Source organism: Ornithorhynchus anatinus, chromosome 13 (genome assembly GCF_004115215.2).
Source record: "Ornithorhynchus anatinus isolate Pmale09 chromosome 13, mOrnAna1.pri.v4, whole genome shotgun sequence".
NCBI lineage: Eukaryota > Metazoa > Chordata > Mammalia > Monotremata > Ornithorhynchidae > Ornithorhynchus > Ornithorhynchus anatinus.
In genome coordinates this window covers 16,303,635-16,328,561 of record NC_041740.1, presented here as the reverse complement: position 1 = coordinate 16,328,561, position 24,927 = coordinate 16,303,635, and the positions used below count along the sequence as shown (strand labels likewise).

General features: G+C 38.3%; 1 protein-coding gene across 9 annotated transcripts in view; it reads right to left on the bottom strand.

The window, feature by feature from the left end:
- Positions 1–3,641: 3,641 nt before the first annotated feature.
- ABI1 (abl interactor 1) overlaps positions 3,642–24,927 on the bottom strand; it is a 90,339-nt gene continuing 69,053 nt past the window's right edge. For 2 of the 9 annotated variants that reach the window (XM_007667766.3, XM_029077442.2), the window contains 7 exons: positions 23,173–23,313; positions 19,318–19,418; positions 18,242–18,322; positions 16,091–16,267; positions 13,161–13,247; positions 8,544–8,729; positions 3,642–5,603 (listed from right to left, as the gene is read on the bottom strand). In XM_007667766.3, the coding sequence (XP_007665956.1) occupies positions 5,428–5,603; positions 8,544–8,729; positions 13,161–13,247; positions 16,091–16,267; positions 18,242–18,322; positions 19,318–19,418; positions 23,173–23,313 (949 nt within the window). In that variant the 3' untranslated portion in view covers positions 3,642–5,427. The remainder of the gene's footprint in view (positions 5,604–8,543; positions 8,730–13,160; positions 13,248–16,090; positions 16,268–18,241; positions 18,323–19,317; positions 19,419–23,172; positions 23,314–24,927) is intronic. The other 7 variants (XM_007667765.3, XM_007667760.3, XM_001506809.5 and 4 more) reach the window with 4 other exon arrangements.

The window sequence follows — 24,927 nt, the reverse complement described above, 5'->3', positions numbered from 1 at the left end:
AAAAACAAATAAGGTATTTGTATGGCTTACTAGGTACCAAGCACTGAAATAAGCACTGGGATAGATAAGAAAATCAGGTTGGACACAGTCATTTCCCATTTTAAAGATGAGGTAACAGACACAGAGAAGTTAAGTGACTTACCCAAGGTCACACAGCAGACATGAGGCAGAGCCAGGATTAGAACTCAGGTTCTCTGACTCCCAGGCCCATGCTCTTTCCACTGCTTCCCCCATTTCCCCTGCTCTTGTGTTCGCCAACTTCAGGGAGTGAGTAAAAGGAGTCCTTGGGAAGCAAACACACGCTCCACTATTATATATTCAAGTCACCAAAAGACGAATGTTATCCTGTCAAAGCAAAAATAATCAAAGCCTGGATGGTTTAGATTGAGGCCATTAAAAAAAAGTAACAGCAGAAGGCATCTAGACAGTCTCTGTGAAACTATTTCATTGTTCAGGAGGAAGCAGTGTAGACTAGTGGAAAGAGCATGGGCCTAGGAATCAGAAGACCTGGGTTTTATTACTGACTCCACCACTTGTCTGTTGTGCGACCTCGGGCAAGTCACTTAATTTGTCTGTGCCTCACTACCAACTCTGCCTACTTAGATTGTGAGCCCCACCCGGGAAAGGGACTGTGTCCACTCTTATTGTCTTGTATCTATCCTAAGCACTTAGTACAGGGCTTGGCACTTAGTAAGCACTTAACAAGTACCATAATTATAATATTTGACAGATTTGAGATTCTTTACCAAGGGTTTTGTTCTGCTTTCCTTGTATATGTTCTGGCTTTGCCCAGGAGGTTTTTTTCTTCTTTTTTTAAGATATCTCACTGTATCGAGAAACAGAATTCCATTAGCTCTAAAATTCCTGCTTTGTGGGTCACTCTGATCTGGTATGTAGTGTTTAGCAGAAGTAAATCTACTCCAATAGCTTTCACTGTGATTCCACTATAAAAACTGACTGGTTTCAAGGCAATTCAAAATTGTAGTCTCTTTATAGAGGCTCACATGACCATCTACTTTACTACTTACCTTAGTAGCAAGCCCATGATACTTAAAAGATCTGTGATGAGGGCCAGTGATTATGGCAAGAAAAACATTGTGGCTTGGTAGCTCAACAGTGGGGGAAAAAAAAATTAATTGTCAAATAAGTACATGATTCACAGCATGACGTTTCCAGGGAGGCTCCGCCACCTTAGTCAAAAGTAGGTCAACAGGGCCTAATTCTCCTTGACTCCTGCACGTCCCCCAGCCCCACCCAGCTTTCTTCTTACCCTTCCCAAATTCTGAAGGCTTCCTGATTACCTCGGTGCCAGCTTTAACACATTAAGAATTCTTCTCAAACAATGGCATTTACTGAACGCTTACTATGTGAAGAGCACTGTATTAAGCACTTGGGAGGCCACAACAGAATTAGCAGATGTGTTCCCTGCACAAAACGATCATCATGCACACCGCATTCCATTTTTGTGGTTCTCAATGTGAGCCCCTTGCATGCACAGAACTATTTTAGGATGGCTCTCATCAATTTACCATTCAGGGCTCTTCTGCATATGTCCCAGCCCACCTTCAGGACTCATGGGATCACATCCAGAATGAACCCATGAGACAATCAAATTCCAATCCTATGTCCTTGTTCTTAGCAATCCTGCCTCTTGTCCATTGTGATCATCTATGCTGCCTGTTTGGAACTCCTAACCTGCCAAATCACTTGCCTCCTACATTCCAAAGCTTCCTCCTCCTCCAGGAAGGGCTGCCCAACTAATTCCCACCTCCCTCACAGGTCATTCCAGAATCCAGAACATCTGCCAATGCTTCTTTACATATATTGATTCATTTAGTCATTTTTTTCTGTGTTTACCATTACCAACTGTTTTTGTTCTGTTTTGTTCCCAAGCCTTGCTGTCTCCTTTAGAATTGTAAGTTCAAGAGTAGAGACCATATCTTGCCCTTTTATTGTGCTCCCAAGACCTCAAACAGTGCTCAGCACACAGGTGCTCAAATTCTGATGATTTTGAAGGGATGTGGTTTTCTTCAAGGCTTGGTATGTGTTCTTATAAACTTCAATTTCTAGCCAGTGCCCAATTGCATAATGCAATATATATGTAATTAAATGAAGTTAAACTGGGCCAAGCCAGCACTTGATAGGATTAGGAAACATTAGGAAAGGGAGGAAATATTATTCCATATCACTTATTATAGTGGTCAGAACCTTCAGGGCAGCAATAAGGCAAGATTTCTTTGGGGAAGTTTAAATCAGCTGTGGAAAAATATACAAAACAGAAATTGTTTTACTATTCTGCCCTCAAAGTAGATATACAGATAGGGAAATTAAATATTTTATCATCCTTATTCGGCATTAAACATTTGCTTGCATTAGGAAAGTTATTGCATAGCCAAGTAGTTCTTACGTATGTTTAACTAGCAAAGAAAATATTTCACAACCCCTGTAGGTTCATTTTCAGAACAAATTAGAAAAAAATATTTTAGTCGTAACAGAACAATGCAACAATGGAAGTGAGGAATTTTAATCTAGACACTATAAATTCTAAAACAGGAGTTCTTCAGATATTCACTACCTGAATGTGGTAGACCCCTCCTGGTTTACTCTTCACATATTTTCATTCTAACATTCAGTAAGCCCTCAGTCCCTGAATTTGGTTCACATACTCATAATTGAGCTAAGAAAAGTCAGAAGGACCTGGGTTCTAATCCCAGCTCCACCACTTGTCTGCTGTGTGACCACGGGCAGTCATTTAACTTTTCTGTGCCTCGGTTACTTCATCTGTAAAATGGGAATTAAGATTGTGAGCCCCATGTGGGACATGGACTGTGTCCAACCTGATTAGTTTGCATTACTCCAGTGCTCAGTACAGAGCCTGGCACCTAGTAAGCACTTACGTGTTTGTTTTTTTAATCAAGAAAAAGGGTTACAGATGTAGAAAGGCATATGCACTTTGATATTTTAAAATACTTGATCTTGTTTGAATAAGCACCCTGAATGGGTGGAAGTTGCTGTACAAAGCAAATATTTCAAAATCAGGTAATATAACAAGATGAATATATTTTATCCACCAAAAAAATTCTAAGCATCTCTAGATGCAGGACATTTTTCAGAACATTAAGACACATTGAGGGTCAAGTTGTTTACTGTAAGAGTTTGAACCAGATAATCACTTCAGAAATACCAAGTCACAGATTAGGGTCATTTGACTGAAAGTGTTGAGAAGCAGTGTTCCATTCTTCTGGGCAGCATCTCAACAGACTGTGCCTAAAACCCCCCACACCTTTCCATTAGTTTTCAGTGCAGGTTATCGAAAATCATTTTAAAAATAATTTCAATATGGTTCCTTGGCAGTTTTTAGTTTTAAAAAGATGGCACAACTATGTTATTTCAAAGCTAAAAATCTTGACTGATTGACAGCATTCTTGATTGTAAGTGTGGGACTGTTTATAATGTTACTAGCCCCCTCCCCCAAAACACATACACCTACAATACAATAATAATCAGTGGTAAAAATCTTTTCATTTGGATTAGCTTTCACCTCATCAGCCATAGGTTAATATGGAAGGTTGAAAGAGGGACAGAAAATTGTCAACCCCGAGCCAAGTTTAATTTTTGATTAGACTCTACAGTACTCAAAGTGTATATAGGAGAATGGTTTATTATAAAAGACTGTACATAAAATTTAGACAACAGGTTATATACAATTTAGAAGAATTTCTGATTGATAAAAGGAAATACAAATAAGGTACTTGGTCACTAATGGTGCTGAAATCATGTTTACAATGTTTAAAAAGCATTGGAAAAAATCACACTGGGCAGGGAGCAGTGAAAGTGTCAAGATATTTCTAATTCTGCACCAAAAATTAAAGTCACCAGTTTACGGGACAAGCCACTAGTCTTTTCATTACCCTGCTATTCAAAGTCTACAGTAGCTGGCAAAATTGACTTCACTTTGAAATCCAGTTGAATTCTTGATAAATTCAAGGGTCCCACTTTAGCATCCTAAGTAATGCATATTTGTAGAAACCAAGAACAGAACGTCTCCTCTTTCTGTTTCTTCACCGGAACCCCTTCCTTCTATCAAAGGAGAAACCACACAGAGCATAGGTTACTGGTAACACAATCTTTTTGGTTTGGCTGTGTCTTCATTGTAATTCATATGTATCTATCTAGTCTCCTTTGGGGCTTTGGCTCTGGATTGTGAGAGCGAAACGGAACAGATTTATGTTTCCTGCCGGTACTTCAGGTATCTATTGCTCCAAAAAAGGGTTTCTGTAAAATTATGTTCAAACTCACTTCCTGGCACTAACTCAACATTTGATTTGCAGTGTTTGGGAACATCATCTCTGAAATTCATGGAGTAGTGTGGCCAATTAAACAGTTGATGAGTTGGGTCCTGTATTTACTTAGGAAATCCTTTCCAAACAGAATTTTCACTAGTTCTTAGAACTGCCCTTCAGATTTCTCCTAATCTGATAAGTGAATTCGTTTTTCCGATTTTACTCCAGCATATGACTACACTTTACTCAGGATCTTGTCATGGATAAGATAAGCCTACTACTACTTTTGTCCTTCGTTAATGCACTGTCTAGAAGATAAAAACAACAACAGAAGCATAATTTTACTATTTCCCTGATTTTGGATACCATAACCAAGCAAACCAATGAAGGAAGGGACAAGACCTTTGGTTCACTTATGTATTTATGAATGAAAAAATTCAGAATGCAAATTCACTCATTAAAAAAACTCAGGTACAAATTACAACATACAGAAGACCACCCATTTTTTTTTGTTTGTTTCACATGGACCTCAGAGACGCAACAATCCATTGCAATAGACTTTTAGTGTGAGTAATCCAGATGAAGATTACGACAAATTGGAAGCATCTTGGATTTTTTTTAAAAAAGGATATTTCAATACATAAGACTGTATGCATGCTTTAAACAAATAGTATAGTTCAAGAATGAGCAATAGTCTAAACAAAAGGTAGGATGACCAGCACTAGCATTAAACTTTTTTTTTCCCAGATTTTAATGTGTTAGTCTAACGTAGTGTTAGTTACCATGCTGCACTGAAAAAATATAATGGCACAATCTGAATCATGATTCATTAAATACTATACCCTACTTCCCAAGAATATTTAGGCCGGTCATAAAATTAACAATGCAGAAGTAAATACACAAGCATAACCAAGAGCAGACAGTCGTTTGAAATACACTGCCACAGAGCAGTGAATCGACTGTCTCCCAAGATTGATGCTTATGAATGGACATTCAATCATACCAATAAAACAGCATGTCCTGAATGAAAAGATGGGCACATTTTTAAACATATTAAGACAACTCTGTTAACCTTGATACTTGCCCCTGGTAGATAATCACGGTATGATTGGATACAAGATCCCATTGGAAAAGCAAAAGAAGTTTAATCAGCATAGTGCATGATTGATTCAACATAATTCCCAGGGAACAGGCCAGTCACTTTATTGCAGACTCCTTCATACCAGCCATCGTCATTCTTCTTTATAACATAAATGATTGCACCCTCCATAAAAGACAGCTCATCATCCTTGTCCTTTGTATAATCGTATATCGCAACGACTGTGGGAAGGAAAGAGATGAAACACAGTATGAGTATCAATGTAAACTAATTCAAGTGTACACTTGAAAGGTTAGCTGAATTTTATGTTTCAATGCCATAACTTATCAGGAGAGGCAATCTATCCATCTTTTCAAAGGAGTTCCTAAAATTAATTGTAGGTTGAAGGCCAATAACAAATCATATTTTCAGAATAGCTAGTTATCATTTGAATGCCAAATTATAATTTAATATAAATATTGGGCTGAAGGAGTCAATACCAAATTCTAAAATTCAGTTCTTGACTCAAGGTTGATTCTTTTAGGACTTGTGAAGCCACTTTTTTTCTTGTTCTATATGGCAGTGAAATTTATTCCTTTGGCATTGCCCTTTCTGGCAAATGGGAATATCTACACTAAAGCAACTGGATGAATAGAAAAAACATACTTTTAGCATTAGGAAGTAAAGCAGGGAATTATTCCTCTCCTCTAAGGCTCGCCTGAGGGGAAATTCTAACATATTGATTGCTAGATGGAGTGGCGGAACCATGTTGGGTCAAGTATGGCAGCTGCTCTTGGGTACGGCATTCTGTTCCATCCCTTCCATTCTTGGATCTGCTCCCAGTCCCTTCCCTGCTGCTGCCTTGGAAATGGAGAAGGCAAGGGGAAAAGAGGTCCCATAACAAACCTTTGGGCTAGGAGTAGACTGTAAGTGGCACATCTCCAGCCAGTGGGGTCTGAACTCTGCATTGATTCTCCAAAGGTACAAGGATTGTCCCTCAGGAGCAATACCACCAGAATCATGTGGCTCCTCACCCCCTTTTGTTGAACAGAAATAAGCTTACAGTGATTTTTACTCCAGTTCTGTAGCCCACTCACCTCCCACCTAAACAAGTACCTTCCTCTCTGTACTTGGTTGTGAGCTTGAAGGAAGGCAGTGTTGGAAGTAAGGGCCCATCACAAGGTGGTACCCTCTTAAAAGGAAATAAGGAGGGCTACCTTGGGCTAAGTCCAAAGTCGCTCCCCAACCACCCTGTAGGCCCAGAACAAAGTGTGGAGTGGAGGTCACTTGCCTGGGGTGGCAAGGGGCAGGCCACAGAAGTGGAGAAAAAAAAATCACTTGGACACCACTGGACAGATTGCACCTTGGTTTTCTGTCACAAGCTTCTCTATTCCTACCAATATTGGCTCTCTTTTAAAAAATGGTATTTGTTAAGCCCTTACTATGTGCCAAACACTGTTCTAAGTGCAGCGATAGATACAAGTTAATCAGGTTGGATACAGTCCATGTCCCACATGAGGCTCACAGTCTTAATCCCCATTTCACAGATGAGGTAACAGGCACAGAGAAGTTAAATGACTTATACTTGCCCAAAGTTACACAGCAGACAAATGGCGGATCCGGGATTAGAACCCAGGTCCTTTGGACTCCCAGGCCCATGTTCTATCTACTAGGCCATGTGTCTTCTCACTGGGCTAGGCCTTTTCCTGGACTCACAAAAATCACTAAGCACAGAATAATGCATAGTTACATCTTGAATATACCTTAGAGACATATCAATCAATGGGGTAGAAGGGATTTCAAGACTTAAAGAACTCAATCAAACTACAGAAACGTTCAGCAGGCTGGGTGTTAACTGCTTAAGGAGCCAAGCAGAAATCACTCCTCCTTTAGAATCAGCTAAACAAGCTCATCCATCTTCCCCATTTTTTTCCTGCAGTGGAACTGCACTGAATTGCTACAAACATCGAAGGATTATAAAAAAGGATGAATGCATTAATCATATCCCAAAAAGTCCAGAAGAACAAATAAAATTACCTATAATCATTTCTTTCTATCAAAGTACTCCATTAAAGCACTAGGTCCTCTAGTTAAAGTTGAAAAACCCAGAGCACCAAATAAAGTGGGCATTTAGGAACCAAGAATTCCTCCAGTGGATGGAACTCAACACTAACCAATATTTAATTGAAACCCATTTATTTTACCCTTGAAGCTAGGAGTTGAACCCTGCAGGATAGTTCAAGTTGAAAATAGACTTTTGGTGCCTTTATCACCTTGTAGACAAATGTTGGCCTTATTCCCCTGCTGCTATTGTCCAAGGAGCCAGATGAAAAAACCGGTTACATGTTATTGTTTTCACAATCTTTCCCCTGACATCATGCACCACGCTAAACTGAAACAGCTGATGGTCTTATTTACTAAAGGCAGGAAAACTGAGATAGCAGGAAAACAGATAGCCAGATTAATTCATAAAGCCAGAAATATGACCAATTTCCCAACCCTAACCCTATACCACCACATAGACCACAATAACCCCCCTGATGGGCTCTGGGAATCCAAATTATGCAAAAAATAAGCAGCTCAACCTTAAGACAGTATTTTACAGTTAAAAGTCTCTTTATAAAAATAGAACTTTCTTGGGTAAGTAACAGTAGCCTTGTGTCTCAATTTCAAATATCAGTTTAATTCTCCTCATTGTTAAAATAATATTTAATCACAAAGACAAGAACACATATGGTAAAGTGACTTTGCAGTTACTTACTGTGGTGCTAACAGCTAGGAGGAGCTATGAGTTTCTAGTTTGAATACAGCGTTCCTCCAGGGGAGAGAAGAAGCAGATAAATGTATGCGGGCCCATGTAATAGAATTTGCTTTAGTTTGTCCTCAAGCAGTCACGTAAATGACGAGGCACTTGCTCTGGACCCTGGGCTTTAAGCTAGGCCATGACTGGAAAAGATCCTGGTGGAGCTAAATCCTAGTGGTTATCTACTGTTTAACACATTTAGATACATGAAATTCCACTAACAGCAACTCATAATGATGGAGCAGACAAGGTTTTCTGTCCCATGTTGGGAACTGCTACACTTAAAAAAGTCAGGAAGAGAAAACTCAAGAGTGCTGATGGGGATTTTCTCTCTTCTGCTTTCTTTCACTGTCACCTTCAAATCATTTTCACTTCTTACCTTTTTCAATATAACTCTTGGGGGCCCAGCTTGGATCGCCGTCTGCATAGGGATCATTATACTGCACTACTGCAGCTTCCTCGTCCTCATAATCCACTGGGGGCGGTGGGGGAGGAGGAGGGGAATCATCAAACATGGCCATATCATCTGGTGGAGGTGGTGGTGGAGGAGTTGGACTATCAGCAACTATGGGGTATTAAAAAAAAAAAATCAATGTGGGTGAGAAACAGCACCAGGGGAAAAAACCATAAACGAGATTCCAATTAAGCTCAAACTAAGTCACAGCATGCACTATTATCAAACATGCACTTATTAGAAACAAAAGCTTGGTGTGTTAAAGCTAATGCTTGGTAGCAGGTAGGCAGAATGTAACAATAACAGAAGGAATCCAAGCTAAAAGTAAGAGTAATCGAAAGCCCTGGAAGGTGATCACCTACAAGGATTTGGGGGAAAATTCCCCATTTCACAGCTGCACAACTTGTATCGCAAAGATGAGAGCTTCCCTGGTTCTGAGATCCTCGGCAGTCACTATAAATGTCAGAGGGTTGGACAACTGCTCTCACAGTTTAACAGGCCTTCAGTTAGTACTGTCTGAACCAAGCAGAACCTGATGAATGCTCTGTGGAAATGTCCTTTCCACCGAGCCTGGACATCTGCCTACTGACTTTTAAAAACACACAAAAAACTTGCTGGAAGTTTTGTTTTTTCTCCTTTGTTTGGCTGGCTAATTATTTTAATGAAGTTCTAATGAGGTAAGAGAAAATGAAAATTTCAAAGAGGAGGAAAATTTTCAAGGTTTTTCATAAGGCACAAGCTATGTTCAAGATTTTGTAACTACATACATTTGGTCAAGAAAAAGATGAAATGAAGGAATTCACACCCAGTTTACCTACAATTAGAGGACTGTGGGAATGTGGGGGGAGGAGGAGGAGTACAGAAGAAACAAAATGGGAAAAAGTATACTACCTTACCAGTACCTATAGGAAAAACAGCTTGGAAGAATACAACATCATGCAAAATGGTCACAAAGAAATATTTACTTCAAATTCAAGTGCTTAGTACAATGCTCTGCACATATTAAGTGCTAAATATCACTGATTGATTAAAAATTCTAAGTTGGTGGGATTGTTTTTATATCTACACTAAGGAAGTAGGGAGCTGCCTTGAATTGATGTATAATCTCATTTGCTAATGGGCCCAGGTGAATAATCTTTCTAATTCTAGACAGTTTATGGAAGGAACACAATCCATTACTGGGTTCCTGGGGTTGAGCAGGAGGGAAAAACAACAATGGAAGTTGGAAATTCATTCTAAAACTCACAGATCGTTACTACTTTTCTAGGATATTTATCAACCAAATAAAAGCACTTCCAACGCACTTTACAACTGAGGTCTTGCTTTTTTTAGAGTTTATTGGAAGTTTGTTCTCAGGAATTTTGGTGAGTTTGCAAACAAGGAGAGGGGAAAAGAACAGAGAAAATAAAAATAGTGTGTTTCTGGGCATGCAGAAGCATCTGATTTTGGTCTGGAGAAGCTGGACAGAATGAATTCCTGGGTCCTCTTTTAGACCAAGGTAGAATTTATGGAAATCACAATGCCCCTTCTCTCAGCAGCCCGCTCCAGACTTGGAATGAGGGACACTACTTTATTTTCCTTTCTGAAATAAATTTGAGAGAAGACCCCCACCCTAATAAAATCCAAAAAACACTAAAACACACACACAACTTTGTAACATTTGGGAATATTTGGTGAAAATTAGTTTAAACCAAAGTCCCTACTTATTAAAATAGCTATCCAGAATTTACTCCACCTCATTATGTGAAGTAAATAAAACAATAACAATGAGAAGGAAGTATTTTAATTTAGGGAGGTTGAGGGACGATGCCAGCTCCCCTGGGCAAGTACCAATAGAAAGGTTGGTACTTTTCTCTCTCCATCCCTGTGATTCTTTCCTTACCTGTCTACTCGCCTGCTGCCAAATTCCTCCTGCCTTACAATTTTAAAATTCCTGGGAAGGCAAACAGCATAAGTAGAGGGGCAAGGAATTGGATTATTTTTTAAAGAAGAATGTTTGTTTCTAACCTATTCTTTTCCAAATTTCTTTTATATAGTATGGAAGACATGAATATATTCTTTGTGGTATATGTTCAGTGATTTATTTTTTTTTAACCTGGCCCTAGACACGTTCCCTGGGGTTTGGGCTTATTGGAGGTAGCATCTGAGTTAGAGAGACAAAACAATAGATTATAAATATCCTCAGGCTCTTAGCGCAATTAATTTTCAGATCCCAAGTGATATGGGTGCCATGTCAGCAAAGTAGTGTCTGCAAAGCCAGCTCTTACATTTACATACAAGCATAAATCCTACAGCACAGCACCTTTGCCAAGACGGGGGGTTCTGAACAGACAGAAGAGCCCCAAATTTTGAAGTGAGAAGGAGTTTCATGTGTTCTCCAAATACTAGAAATGGGAAATCTGAAGCACAGAGGGAAGAGAGGCTTGCTGAAAGGCATATTTCAAAAACTGAATCGGAAGTAGAATTCAGGTTTAACATTCAGTCCACAAATTCAGGACATCTCTTTATGCACATTTCTAAATACAACTTTCACCGTTATTGCTACAAAAGTTTTATGTCCTACGAATTTATAGAAATTAAAAAGGCACATAAGTGTCTGGTTTTTAACCTTTTCTTTCAAAATAAAAGGCTTGGCAAGAGTATCCTTTTATTTATATATTAAACCATAAAAAAACTTTAACATTCTGATTATAAACTCTGAAATAAAAGAGTTAATAGTCAAGGGTTAATAGGATGGGTCTGCATGAGAAAGAAAATGACACTACCATTAATCCAAGGAATGTCAACACAATTTTCAGGCCTCTCTGCCTGTGCAATACTTTGCTTAGAGAGAGCTGAGTCACAACACGCTACCAATATAATTCTCCAATATTCCTTGCTTTCCTCTTTGAAGGGGTGCCTTGTCATTTGACTCCCAAACTTGGGGCATCGACTCAAACTGCTATTTGTACATTACACTGCTGACTCACAATGGAAAAAAACCCTAAAACCCTGCACCTCTAATCTAACCCCTCCTTTCTTCCTCTCGCTCCCCCTTCCCCTCCAAACCATATTAGAATTGGTATAACATGTCCCAGTGATGTCCTTCAGGAATTTTCCTGTTTGGAAAAGAAAAATCCTCTTGGTGTAGACAAATATCATCACCATAAAGTGACCTCAAAAGCCTTATTGCAATGCAGAACTGAACTTCTGTACATACAGCCTTACATACACTGTTCAATCACATATTTATCTGGTTATCCATTTTTCCATTCTCATTTTTGGTCTATCTGTAATTATTTTGTGTTTGTCTGCCCCACTAGACTGAAAGCTCCATGAGGGCAGATATTGTGTCTTCTAAACTCTATTGTACTTTCCCAAATAGGTGCTAAATGAATGATTTAATTTAGGATTGGGAAATATATACTGGATCACAAGTCTCAATTTATATAGGCTTCCAGAGTGGAGAGAACTACTACACTGAGCTCAAGCACCAGGGATGATGTCTTGAACCTGATCCTGGGAAAGAGAGAGTAACATCTTCCTTCCTACCCCACCCTGACCTCCAAAATTATATCACTCTTGAAAGTTCACAGGGATAACCAGGCAAGCAGAATACACCATACATGATGGTACCACCCATTGGATTTTCTTTTTTTATTAATGGTTCATACTGATCATTTTCCTTGTACTGGGACACTGGAAAAGGAGTTCAGTTCCTATTCAGCGCAATATGAATCTGACCTTTCAGGGTGGGTTAGAGGAAAGTCCATAATCACACTCCTTAGGGAATGGCAATCTATCATAATGGGGACTCATTTTTTCTATCCTTAAGGCCTGTTTGCTAGCCACCATTTTGCTTATTTTTAATAAACCAGTTTGGAAGGCACCCACTCCCAACTCCTCCTAAACTATAATTCCTTAAGAGCATGGATTACGTTTTCTAAATTTCACTCTTCTAAACACACAGTAGTACACTGTAGTACTCTGCACTCAACAAGTGCTCAAAATATGTGACTGGGTAATTGTCAGGATACTTCAACCCTGGTACAATTGAAAAAAAAAATGTACAGAAGTCCACACAGAAATGAAGGATGAACTCCAAGCTCCATTTAAAAAATACTTGTTGTCCAATTTAATGTTTTGTAGAATTTAGAGCATGGCATTCTAGGATAGAAAACGTGCTGGTCAATAGGCTACACAAACATTTCATAATCTTCCTACCAATAACTATTCCGGGCTAACTGCAAGATTCAACACTACTTGGAATTATTATGTATGTTTAATTTACTTTCCTTGACAATCTGCCCAGAGCAGATGTCCCATCTTTTGAATAATTTGTCATCATCAGTAAGTTGTGGTTCAAAACTAAATGGGTCAGTATCATGCACAAGAGAGTAAAAGTCTGAAGATTGTGCTCCCCAAGTCTAAAAGCATATCTGTATCAGAATTCAAGAGAGAATTAGCTTCTCAAAGTAGGAAAGGAAAAATCTGACTTGCCAGCCATGCATACTATAAGAAAACAGCCTCTACTCTTTGACAGTTCAGTTTTTCCAAACTTACTGTTTTCCTGCACCCTGGCCACGAAGCCTGTGAGAGGTATCTGTGGAGTCAACTGAGGCATAGGGGGAGGGGGTGGAGCAATTGAAACTGGTAACAACCACACCATATGGGGGAAGTAAAACAGATAAAGGAAAGAAAAGGAAACAAACAAAAAGCAGCCGTCAGTTACAAGGACCACAAACACAAATATGCAAAGAACAGTCTGCAAATGAAAAAAAACCAAAAACCAACAACAACAACAACAAAAACCAAACACAAACAACTGCAGAACCTTCTTCAAGTTTATTTTTCGACTGTAAAACTAAAGCTGAAGTGTTCAGCCAGTTATTTATTTCAAGAACAAACAAAAGAGGGTACTGTTTGCAACGGTCTAACCATAAGGCTAAAGAATTTGTTCATTTTGTGAGATGAAATAAGTTACTCAAGTTCTGGAGGAAGGCAATCACGAGATAGTAGTCTGCTCAAGGAGGTTTCTGGGGACGGAGTATTGATAGAACCCATCCAACAGACTACTCAGTGTACCCGTAATTCAATAATCACTCTTCATTTAACCTAATGGATGGAGGGCGCATTTGTTCAATGCAGCTAATGTGTTCTGAATGAAACAAAGAAGAGGAGATCTGTTCTTTACTTGACCCTAAGACTACAAATACTTACATAAACAGATTTCTGCTAAGTGATTTGGAGAAGATGGGCAAAAAATGGTATTTTGTGGTATCCTGACCCCATGATGCCCAGGAAAACAACAGCACTTTTCATTTGTCTGTGGATGGTCTACTCTGCTCAGATAATTTAATAGATTAAAGGGGAGAAATTTCATTAAAAATATGCATAATTTTGCTCAAGAAAAGTGCAGAATTGAATAGAAAGCCCTGTAAATATGAGTTCAGGTCTCTTGGTTATCACTGGGTAAATATGCTCCATTTGATCTGAGACCACCACTTCAAACTTTGAGTCTCCAGAAGATTTACATTGGAAGTCAGGATGATCAGATAAATTCAAATTCTATTAAACTCCTGATGAGAAAAATAAATATTTGAAAGAGGTTCTATGGGTCTCTGGGAAGCAACAGTTTAATAACAAAGCAATATATAATAATGAACTCATTTTCTGATTATAACAATTCATTATGAACTAGTTCTCAATTGTTTACTAGAACACAAAAATGTTCCCGAGTTAGACTGAGGGTTAGCATTTTTGATATATAGGGGGAAAAGTCTTTATAACTTTAAGGATAAGACTTATGAAGCCTCCAGGAATTAGTCATGCTTGTAAGTTTATGAAGGTGACTTCACTTCAAAAGAAAAAAAAGATTCAAGCTCAAAAGTCACAAAAGAAATGGTAGTCACCAGGACTAGACAGTGATGAAAAGAAACTGAAGTGAAAAGATGCACATCAAAACACTAAAAAAAATTTTTCAGAAGTTACTTGAACACCAACAGTGACCCTGTTTGAGGAGTCACTTAATATATTTGATAACATGCAGAAGAATCTGAAATCAATTCTACTTTATTTCACAATTTTCAAAAGAATTACGCCATTTAGATATGGAATTGTCAGTAATTTTGTCACTAGTTCTTGCCCAAGTAAAGCCCTCAAAGTTTTTCAAGGAACTCTTCCCGTGACAAGGACAATGTGTTTAAGAGGACAAATGGAAAACTATGGAAATATGGATGGACCGTAAATATTTGTGCACGTGTTAAAAGTTTTCTTAGATTTACTATTAGAAGTTTATTTGTATTTTACTGTATTTAAAAATGTCAGCTTTCTAATTTTCTTTTTAATAGTCCTTCTACAGGGCCCAACAGTTCAACAGTAATAAAAATAAAATCAATCATAGAGTGGCTGCTTATTTTGTTTGTAGATTACTGAGTTCCTTTTATTTCTTACCCCCACAACCTCCAGCTGTCTACACTTTTACCATTTCACAGGGGATAAACAGAAGTGAAATAAGTCAGTCAACTTCACTACTTGTTGGGAGCTCTGATTAAAGGTCTACCAGGGAGCAAGTCAAAATTATTTGTTAAAGTGAGATCTGGGAGTTATCTGCCAGATAATGTCCCTGTTTGCCCAGCAGCACTAATCATTATGAATAGCGGGGAGGGGTAAAATACTAAGGTATCACAATCTTCAAACCACAAACTTTAAAAACTTAATCAGTCACTCCTGCCAAAGGGTTCTCATTTCAATTTTCTCTTATTGGGTTAAACATTAAATACAGAAAGTGAAAAATGAAAATTCCAATGTCAATTCCAATTAGTCATTTTTTTATACACTCACCAACCTTTAAACAACAGTTATTGCAGTTAGTGCTGAGATGTGCAAAGATTAAAAGGAATAGTTGGAAATCAAAAGTCAGAAAAATATTTCCATTGCTGGAAGTTACTGACAAAAAGGATACAAGAAGAAGAGAAAGCAGGCACTGCTATTAAGGATTGACTTTCTAACTTAATCTTAATTTGATGCCCTTAGATCAGTGATAGTCAGCAATTTTTTTGTCGTAATAGAAAGATACACAATGTTTATACCTGAAATTCTAGTGGAACAACTTCCACCGTATTTTCTCCAAATACTGTCATTAATAACTCCTTTGAGAAGTTAATTTTAAGAGGTCACTTTCCTTCAATTTTAAAAAATAACATTTGGATTGACAAAAGTGTTGCAAGTTGAGCGCTATCCAACTCTTTGAGGAAGTATAGGGTAGCCTAAATTTACCTGTTAAAATGATTACTGATCACTGGTATATTGAGTTTAACAGGAATTGGCTTGCAAGAGAACATAAAGGAACACCAACAGCACACACTGATTCTAAGGTGGTGTAATTGTTGTCTATCACTAACATCAACAACAACAAAAAAAACATAGAATGGTAATCTCAGATTTTACAGTGCCCCACCGCTGCTATAAGCCTGCAAAGCACAGAGGCTTACTTGAGTTTTGAGAGTAAAGAGGACCACCATTAACATGAGGTTGAGCAGAAAACTGAGCAGTCACAGAGGGCGTTCTTCTGTATCCACCCGAAGATGCCGAAGAAGTGGTAGAGTTGTGTCGAGAAATCTGCCTGGTCATTGTGCCATACTGGGAACCAGGAGCTGAACCCGGGGCCACTGAAAAGCATTAGCCAAAGGGAACCAACAAAAACACTTAAGCAATATGCATCACATGACAGAGTGAGCAGTACAGAAGAAAACGAGCGAAGAACAAACAACTGTGAACCCAGCTAAACCTTTGAATAAAAATTGGTAGGAAAAATGACTGCTTCACGCAGTGTTGGTTAATCGTTAACAAAATACATTCTTAAACTGCTGAAATGTATTTCCTTTGATTGGGGATTTGATGCAGCACAGAACATTTGCTTTTCTTCCTGAAGTTTTAGAACAATATAGCTGAATAAGAATAAAACATCTGTCTATAAACAGAGGTAGGACCACTTCTGCCAGAAGTTTTGTTTTCACTATGAGTTTTAGGTATAACGAAATAGCAGGATTATTTATCCTTCTGGATACAGCATTGGATGTTGGAAGAATTGGTTGTGTGCATGAGTGCAATGCTGAATAGAGGACAAATGTGATATGGGTTTTTCCTTAATGTGGGATCCAAAAGAATGCAACTCCTGCACTATGACTATCTTGTGGAAGCAAATATTTTCATATCTGAGAAGGTAAACAATTTCTCACTTTTAAAACTGAAAATTTTACCATTATAAAGTCATTTTCTACCAGTGACACAAATTTCCAACGAAAGAGAGTTCATCTTCATGTATAAAAAGAGAAGCTTAATTCTTCCGCATTTCAGAGTAAGATCAGTTTACTAGGACTTTTGGGGGCAAAGAAGTTAGAAGCATATACACATCATCACTAGGGCATACTTTCTTACACTTGTGCTGCTCAGTGTCCTATGTAAAAGAAATTAACACTCCCCTAGAAAGTGCATAATCCTTGCATAATCTTGGTATGTTACTTCTTTCATTTTTCTTAACTACGATTTCACATAATGCAGAAATTATATCTATACATATTTATAATCTTTTTTATATACAAAAGATGGAGTGAATTTTCCAGTTGTTGAAAGTTAGGCCCCCAATGCTGAAGAAACCTGTGCCAGATCTGATGTGTAATAGTTTCAAAGATATGGGAATTTCCAAGTATTGCAAAGGTTAAAAATACCATACACACATATATCTGAATGTGATAATTCAGATTAACTTTCAGGTACACCTTAGAAAATGTAAAGTATATGCAGGGTTAATATGGATCAAAGCCTCGTAAGCAAGTTGTGTCTTGTAAAAGTTTATTTCTGGGTTGACATCTATTTATATTATAAAGACTTCCTATGCAGATCTTACTCAGTTCTCTACGACACCCTAAATGCTTAGAATGTTGATGGCTGGTCATTTTGGTAAATGGAATTTAATCTTTACAAAGCCTCCATATTTAAAAATCCCAGAGATTTATTCAAATTCATTTTTTCCTTCCAAGAATGTTTCTCTTTAATACACTAGGTTTTAATGCTACAGATGCTCCTCTTCCACATGCTAATTCTTGTATTACTCAAACCACCATATCGCTTTTTGGCACAAGACATTTTACTGCTCTTTGACAGATTTATAAATTCCTTTTTGCTCATAATAGGAACCCTGAGGTTCCTAAAATATATCACCACTTCTTTCCTATCTTGGAAAACCTAAATTCCCTAGGAAAACTAGGACAATCATTGTTCACAGATTATTTTTTTCAAAAACCAAAGAACATCAGCCTTTCATTTTTCAGAGGAAAACTATTACTTTCAAGCAGAATCAATATAGTTGTAGACTATTTCCTGAAGTTTTAAAGTTTCAAATTTAAAGCTTAACCAATTCAATATATCTCAGGTAATGTTCATTTTCAGGCTTCATCTTCCACATAACTTCAGAGGCTTTTCACCACCAGAAATTAGTTTAAATTAGATGTGTTAAATATTCCCCTTTGTATTAGCCACACACACCATGTTGCAAAAAAAAAAATAGAAATCTATTAGGAACAAAGAGTTTATTATTAATTATCTAAAGGAATTGAATTAGTTCCAATACTGATAAGTCTCACCTATCATATTGTACGTCGGTAGAGGTGGAGGCAGTGGTGGTGCTGGAGGAGCTCCAGAGGGAGGAGGGACAGAAATATGTGCTAATAAAATAGTGCACATGCCAGTCAGGGTTCAAGCAAAACAACTCAGTGGTCAAAGACAATATGAAAGGAATCGGGATTGGATAATAGGAACTGGAATTTTACTTGACAACATGATTACAGGGAGGGAAGTTTTGTTTTGTTTTTTTAACATGGATATCACAAAATTATTTAACCTATGTCATCTTTCAGGGAGATGGATTTTTAAATTGTTATTCTGGGTGGTTTGTAATCATCCCATATGGTTTTCTGGTGTTTCATGGTTACCATCTTTTGCAAAGTTATCTTGAAAAAAATATTGTCTATTACTGATTTCAAAAATCCTAAGGTCAATGACAAAGAAAAGAACATTCCAAAATTATTCCAAAATGTAGGAGTGAAGCTTTTTATTCTTGGTATTTTCTGGTAATATTACATTTACAAATATCTGCTTACAAAGCAGGGTAAATTGATCTAGCTTTTTGCAACTTAAAAAAAAGTACAAGTGTACTGTTTAAATGTGACTTTTTTGCTTATAGTGCAGCTTTATAAATAGTAAGCCTTAGGCAAGTCAGGGAAGAATAAAGTAAGGAAGTACTATTTGTTTACTACTTGTGAAAGTAATAATGATGCTATGAACAAGATCTTACTACTTGCCAGGTACTATTCTAACCCCTGGGATTGACAAAGTAATCACAACATCTTTAGAGATGGTGGTCTGGTAAGAAAAGGTTGGTGACAGACAAATGTCTGCACCTACAGTACCTGAAAGATAGGTATAATGTGTGTTATCCGTGAAATCCAACTCCTATCACTTCTCATTGCACGAGGACTTCCAAGCCTCTTTTAGTTTCCTTCTCCAGCAGCTTTCTCAATTCATTCTTGGAAGTGAAATCTGTTGAACACTGCCTTAGTTTGCTGACTAAGATGTTGTAGTAGGTTCCCCCTGAAGATGCTTAAGTACCCATAAATTATATTACATGACAAAACTGAAAAACGATATAGCAACACTGCACCTGGCCCGATAGTTGGTGGTGAAGGTGTAGGCACGGCAATGGGAATGCCAATACTGCTGCTTCCGCTGTTCTCTCGACTTCCACTTCCTCCACTACTACCACTGTAGAAAGGAATAAAAAAACATTTCAGTGGCCTATTTCCTAAAGAATCATGTAATCACCAAGTGCGGCAATTTAGAGTTATCATTAGAGGTTCATCTTGGGACAGTGTCAAGATATCTAAACTGTAATTCCTTCAAACTAAAAAATGGAAACTTCCTTTGGACTCCAGATTAATGGATCTCATTTCCTACTTGGAATCAGAGAAATCATGATACATCAGCATATTCAGAATTGCTAGGCAAGACATCTCACACAACAAATTGTCAGAAATTAGTTTTGCTATAAAAACCAATTAGCTTCATTTCCCTTCAGAAAGTGGTGACATTGTTAGCAACAGAGATGATAGCTAAGAAAATCATATTATAGAAGATTGAGAGAGTATGTCCATAGCATTATGAATTATTCCTATTAGGACTACATAGCTCTGCTACCCAAATTTACTGACACCTCTGACCAGGCAAAGACAATTTGATATTTCAAGAAAAACTTGATGCCTATTACAGTCTCCCAAGTCTGCTTGCTGAAGAGAAAGGAGCACCGATTTCTCTAAATAAGACGGGATTTGCAAACTTACAGTAAATTTATGTTGCCTGTTTTGCCAATCCAAAGCAACTGTCTATTTGCAGGACAAACCAGAGGAACAAGGAAAGACCTAAGACACTGACACTATCCACCCTCGGTTTTGCACCACTCTGCTTTTTTTTGTTGTTTTGAAAATGTTGCACCCTTATTATGTGCCATGTACTGAACTATGTGCTACAGTAGATACAAGATAAATCAGGTTGGACACAGTCCCTGTCCCACATGCAGCTTACAGTGTAAGTAGGAGGGAGTAAGATTTAATCCCCATTTTATAGATGAGGTAACTGAGGCACAGACAAGTTAAGTGACTGACTTAACCAAGGTCACAGGGAAGAGAAGCAGAAACGGAATTATAATCCAGGTCCTCTTATTCCTAGGCCCACACTCTTTCCACTAAGCCATGCTGCTTCCCAACAGAGCAATTCTCAGACATGTGAAATAATTTCCTACTACAACCCAGCACACTCACCTCATTCCTCAATGCCAACCTACTCACTGTACCTCAATCTTGCCTATTTCACTGCTGATCCCTCACACAAGTTTGCATCTGGCCTGGAATTCCTTCCCCCTTCATATCCTTCAGACCATCACTCTCCCCACCTTCAAACCTTAATAAAATAATCTCTCCTCCAAGCCATTTCCCCTACTCCCTCTCTCTTCTGTCTCACCCTTGCACTTGGATTTGTACCCTTTAAGCACTTTATATTCAGCCCACCCTCAGCCCAACAGCACTCATCCATAACTTATTCTACTATCTGTCTCTCCTTTTAGACTGTTAGCTCCTTGTAGGCAGGGAACACTTCTACCAGCTGTTATACTGTACTCTCCCAAATGCTTGGTGTAGTGCTCTGTGCACAGTAAGTACTCAAAAATATGATTATTGATAAGTTCTTGCAATGCAATTTTTTGTCAAGCTCCACAATCTATTTCACCCTTATGCCACTTAAATGGAAGCCATTACCTTCCCCTTCTCAAATTTGATAGTACATGAGTGATATGGCAGTATATACTATCCATATTAGAAGTATTCATATATATTCAGAATTACCTTTGGCCAGCACTAACATTGCAAATCAGAAAATATTGCATCCTACAATTCCAAGTTCAGCTTTTCATATGACTGAATTTCTTTTTCCTCACAGTGGCATTTTTTTTTTTAAATGTTGCCTGTGTTTCGGGTTTACATGCCAGATGTGCTCTAAGTAGACCTACCAATCAATGGTAATTATTGAGCACTTGTAATGTGTAGAGTGCCGCACTAAGTACTTAGTGCTTTGGAGAGTACAATACAACAGAATTAGCAGACATGTTCTACACCCATAACACTTTACAGCTTAGCGGATGTAAAAACAGAGCCAGAACTTGCATTTAAGCAAAGTTGCAATTTAGTACAACACTATTGTAGGAATTATGATGCATTTTCGGTCCAAACCATGCAACTGTCCTTACAGGAAAAAGCTCCAAATGAATGAGATGGGACAAAACTAAAACATATCTGAAAGGGAGTTACCTAATCTATGAGTGTCACCAAAAGCCTTTCCCACATTCCTCAATAATTAAGATTAAATTGTCTGTGGCTCCAATCCAGCTTGCCATTTTTACTGGGAATACATTTTTTAATCAACTGTGTCACATAACTTTCAGTTGGCTTGTTTAAAACAAAACTGCAAGTTAGTATCGCAAATTCTAGAGAAAACAAGTGTACTAAAAAGACTCCTAAGAGGTGAGAGATAATTGTTTCTTTAGAAATGGTTTTCTGCTACTGAAGATCCAAAATATTATCACCATGGTTGCAGTTAAACTGCAGAGTCTGTGAATTACATTTCAAAAAATCCTAAAGAAAGGGCAAAACACCAGACCTTTCAGGTCAATGAAGTCTAGATCTGTCAATATTTAAGCACAAGAAGCTGTTTTAGAAACAGAACTGTCACTTTGAAACAAAGTCTCTCAGATTTCCGAGCGTGCTATTTTGCCATTACTTAAAGACAGAGACACAAGCCTTTAAGCAATTGGAAGACAAATCTCTGATTCAACAGCAGAACATAGCCACTGCCTTAATCTTTCATTTAAAAATAAACAGTTTGATAAGCATTCTATATGGTAACTCAGAAGAAACCATGGACTGACAGAGTAAGGACAGGCTGCATTTTCAAACAGAACAGGTTCCTTTACAACTGTGTTAGAGAAACAGAAAAGGAGCTATTTAGACCAAACATTCTATTCCTTATGATGAAGATGGGAAGAGTCCAAACTCTAGGACCATTAGCCTCTAGGATCAACAGACTCAAACATAATAAGACAAACGTTTTTATTCACCTAATGAGCCACAGAATTAAAGAATCACAGAATTAAACAGAAGGAACGATTTGGTTTGGCTCCCTACCCCTGTAGGAAACTGCCTATTATTTTCTTAATGATGTAAAAAGACAGAAAAGTCTTAGGTAGCTTATTCTAATATTTTGTTACCTGATAGTCAGCAAGTCCACATTGTGGATTTTCCATTTGCAACACTATATCTGTTTTAAAGGGAGCAATTTACCATAGAAGACATTGTGTTTATTCTGGGATCAAATGGAAATGTGATTCATTTATTGCCTTTAAAGTAAAAGCAAGATGGCCAGAGTGAGAGAACAAAATAGATAACATAAGTGTAATTCGGCTGTAACAAAAGGTATGGCAGTTCAGTCCTCTGTGATCAAGAAGAATGCCAGGTCAGCACTGATTGCCCTGAAAACTATACAGATAGTTTCATTAATCCAGGGTCCCACTGATTTGTAATTCTTGATAACTAGGACATGGCATTGGTAGAATATATTTGGTAAAACTTTTGCTGAGCTTGTGTCTCTTGGCTAAAGAACAGCCTCTGATCAGCACTAACAACCTGTCTACTTCCTCTAACTGCTCAGACAAAGTATGGAAAGAAGCAAGGGAAGCTCAGGACAGCAGCCCGGATCTCTGGAAGTGTTGCTTCCTTAGCCCCCTGTACCTGCTCATTCTTAGTGATATTTTGTTGTATGCTGTTTTTAGTCTTGATTACAGTGACTCTAGAGAATTTGTACCACAATGATGCCTTTGTAACACTCTGCACTAGTGTTATATTGATTCAGCACCTCCAAGGATATTCTGTTGACACAATTTAATCAGGTGTTCAAGTTCAGTCTCTTAGCATACCTGTGTGTTCTTGGTCTCTGGTTTAAAGATGCTGTCCTTCCTGGACTGTGCTGGCTTCCAAGTCTGGCAGGACTTGTCATATAATCATTAGGAACTGTTGGTGGTTTAACAGGTTCCAGGGTTTTGTATGGAGTATTTCGCCTAGAAAAGCAAGCAACAGAAGATGGAAATAAGACACAGGAGATACACACTTGATTAAAAGGACTGGTTTCTTCTATGCTTTATGATTGTACCTCAGTGACCAATATTAGCAGAGTATATAAACATTTACAAATACCAAGGCTTAGGGATTTGGGAAAATGACTTGTCTTAAATGAACACAACCCATTCATTCACACTCATGGTAGGCAAGTGCATTTTTAACACAAAATGTATTTTTTTTAAAATTCTTCTTCAAAAACCAATGTGCTTTATACACCATATTAACATGAAATGAATATGCCTTGTTTCAGTGTACTAAGACCCCCCCAAAATATATGATGTGTTCTTAGAAAGTGCCAAGTCTAAGAAAGCACTTTAAGTCACAGAGCCGGTAACAATTTAGGAACTATGATACTTCAGGTCTTTGGACAAACATCTAAGAATGTTTCAGATGGAAAGAGACATGCATGGGAGAGAAGAGGTTGAGAGTAACCCCACTACAGAACAGTGCAGAGGACCCTGAGAAAACTCATCAGCAGCATTTACTGAAAACCTAGAGTGTTTAGAGCACTAAACCAGGGGTGTGGAAATAACAGAAGTAAAAGACATGGTGTCTGCCTTTAGGGGCTTATGACCTAGGCTAAGAGGCTGGGTAAGGCCAGAGAACAGAACTCAGCTATGTTTGGTAGAGGTCAGAAAGCTCCTCCATCTTGCTGCTGCCTATCACCTTATGGCCTGCATCTCACAGCTGGCAAAGAGGGGAAGTGGGGACTGGTGGCTAAAACCATGTCCTTGCCTAGGCTTGAACTTCACTGGGCTGGCCTCCTAGAAACCACAAAGGCATTTTTTTCTCCCAATTTGGGGTTCAAAAAGGCCAGATGCAATTTATTCCAATGTGTATTGGGCTTAGGTTTAGGTCACAAAAATCCGGCATGGGGAGAGTTCTATTAATTTCTTTTTCCTCCCCAATCACTTTCCTATTCCCATTTCCCCAACCTGTAACTACCACCCCAATCTTTTTCCCATACTCCCTGGCTCCTGTACCCACTCTCATCACCTCCCCACGATGCTACTGCTGCTAGGATGATCTGAATGCTAAGAAGCCTGGGAAATACCAGGCTCATTTGCAGAGGCTTCAATCTTTCCCCAGCTTCCCAGAGCAGGAACTAATGGCTCAAAAATCAGGAAATCAACAGGGGTCCAGGTCAGCAAAGCTGCTGAAATTAGCATTCAGGCTGTCTTTTGATAGCACCAATTCATCTCAAATGTAAATGGTTTTCTTGCATCTTTTTCTCTTGGGGTTCATTGTTTTCTTACACTTGAGTCTCTGTGGCAGGCCAGAACCAGCTCTATTTCACAGGAACTATTCCAGGCTTTAAAACTTTTTAAACACTTACTGAAAAGCTGGCCGATTCTTTTATTTCCCTGTACTTGAGCTATGTGGGGTTTCAATGAAGAAGAGATCCCTCAACCCTTGGCAGTATGAATACTCCCTTCATTTGGTTCTGCCTCAAATAAGGCAGACTTGGGAGAGTGATTCAAGCCCAAAAACTAGCCTCCAAACTGCAGATCAGAAACTGTGTCCTACGTAATTCACTTGTATCTACCCCAGGG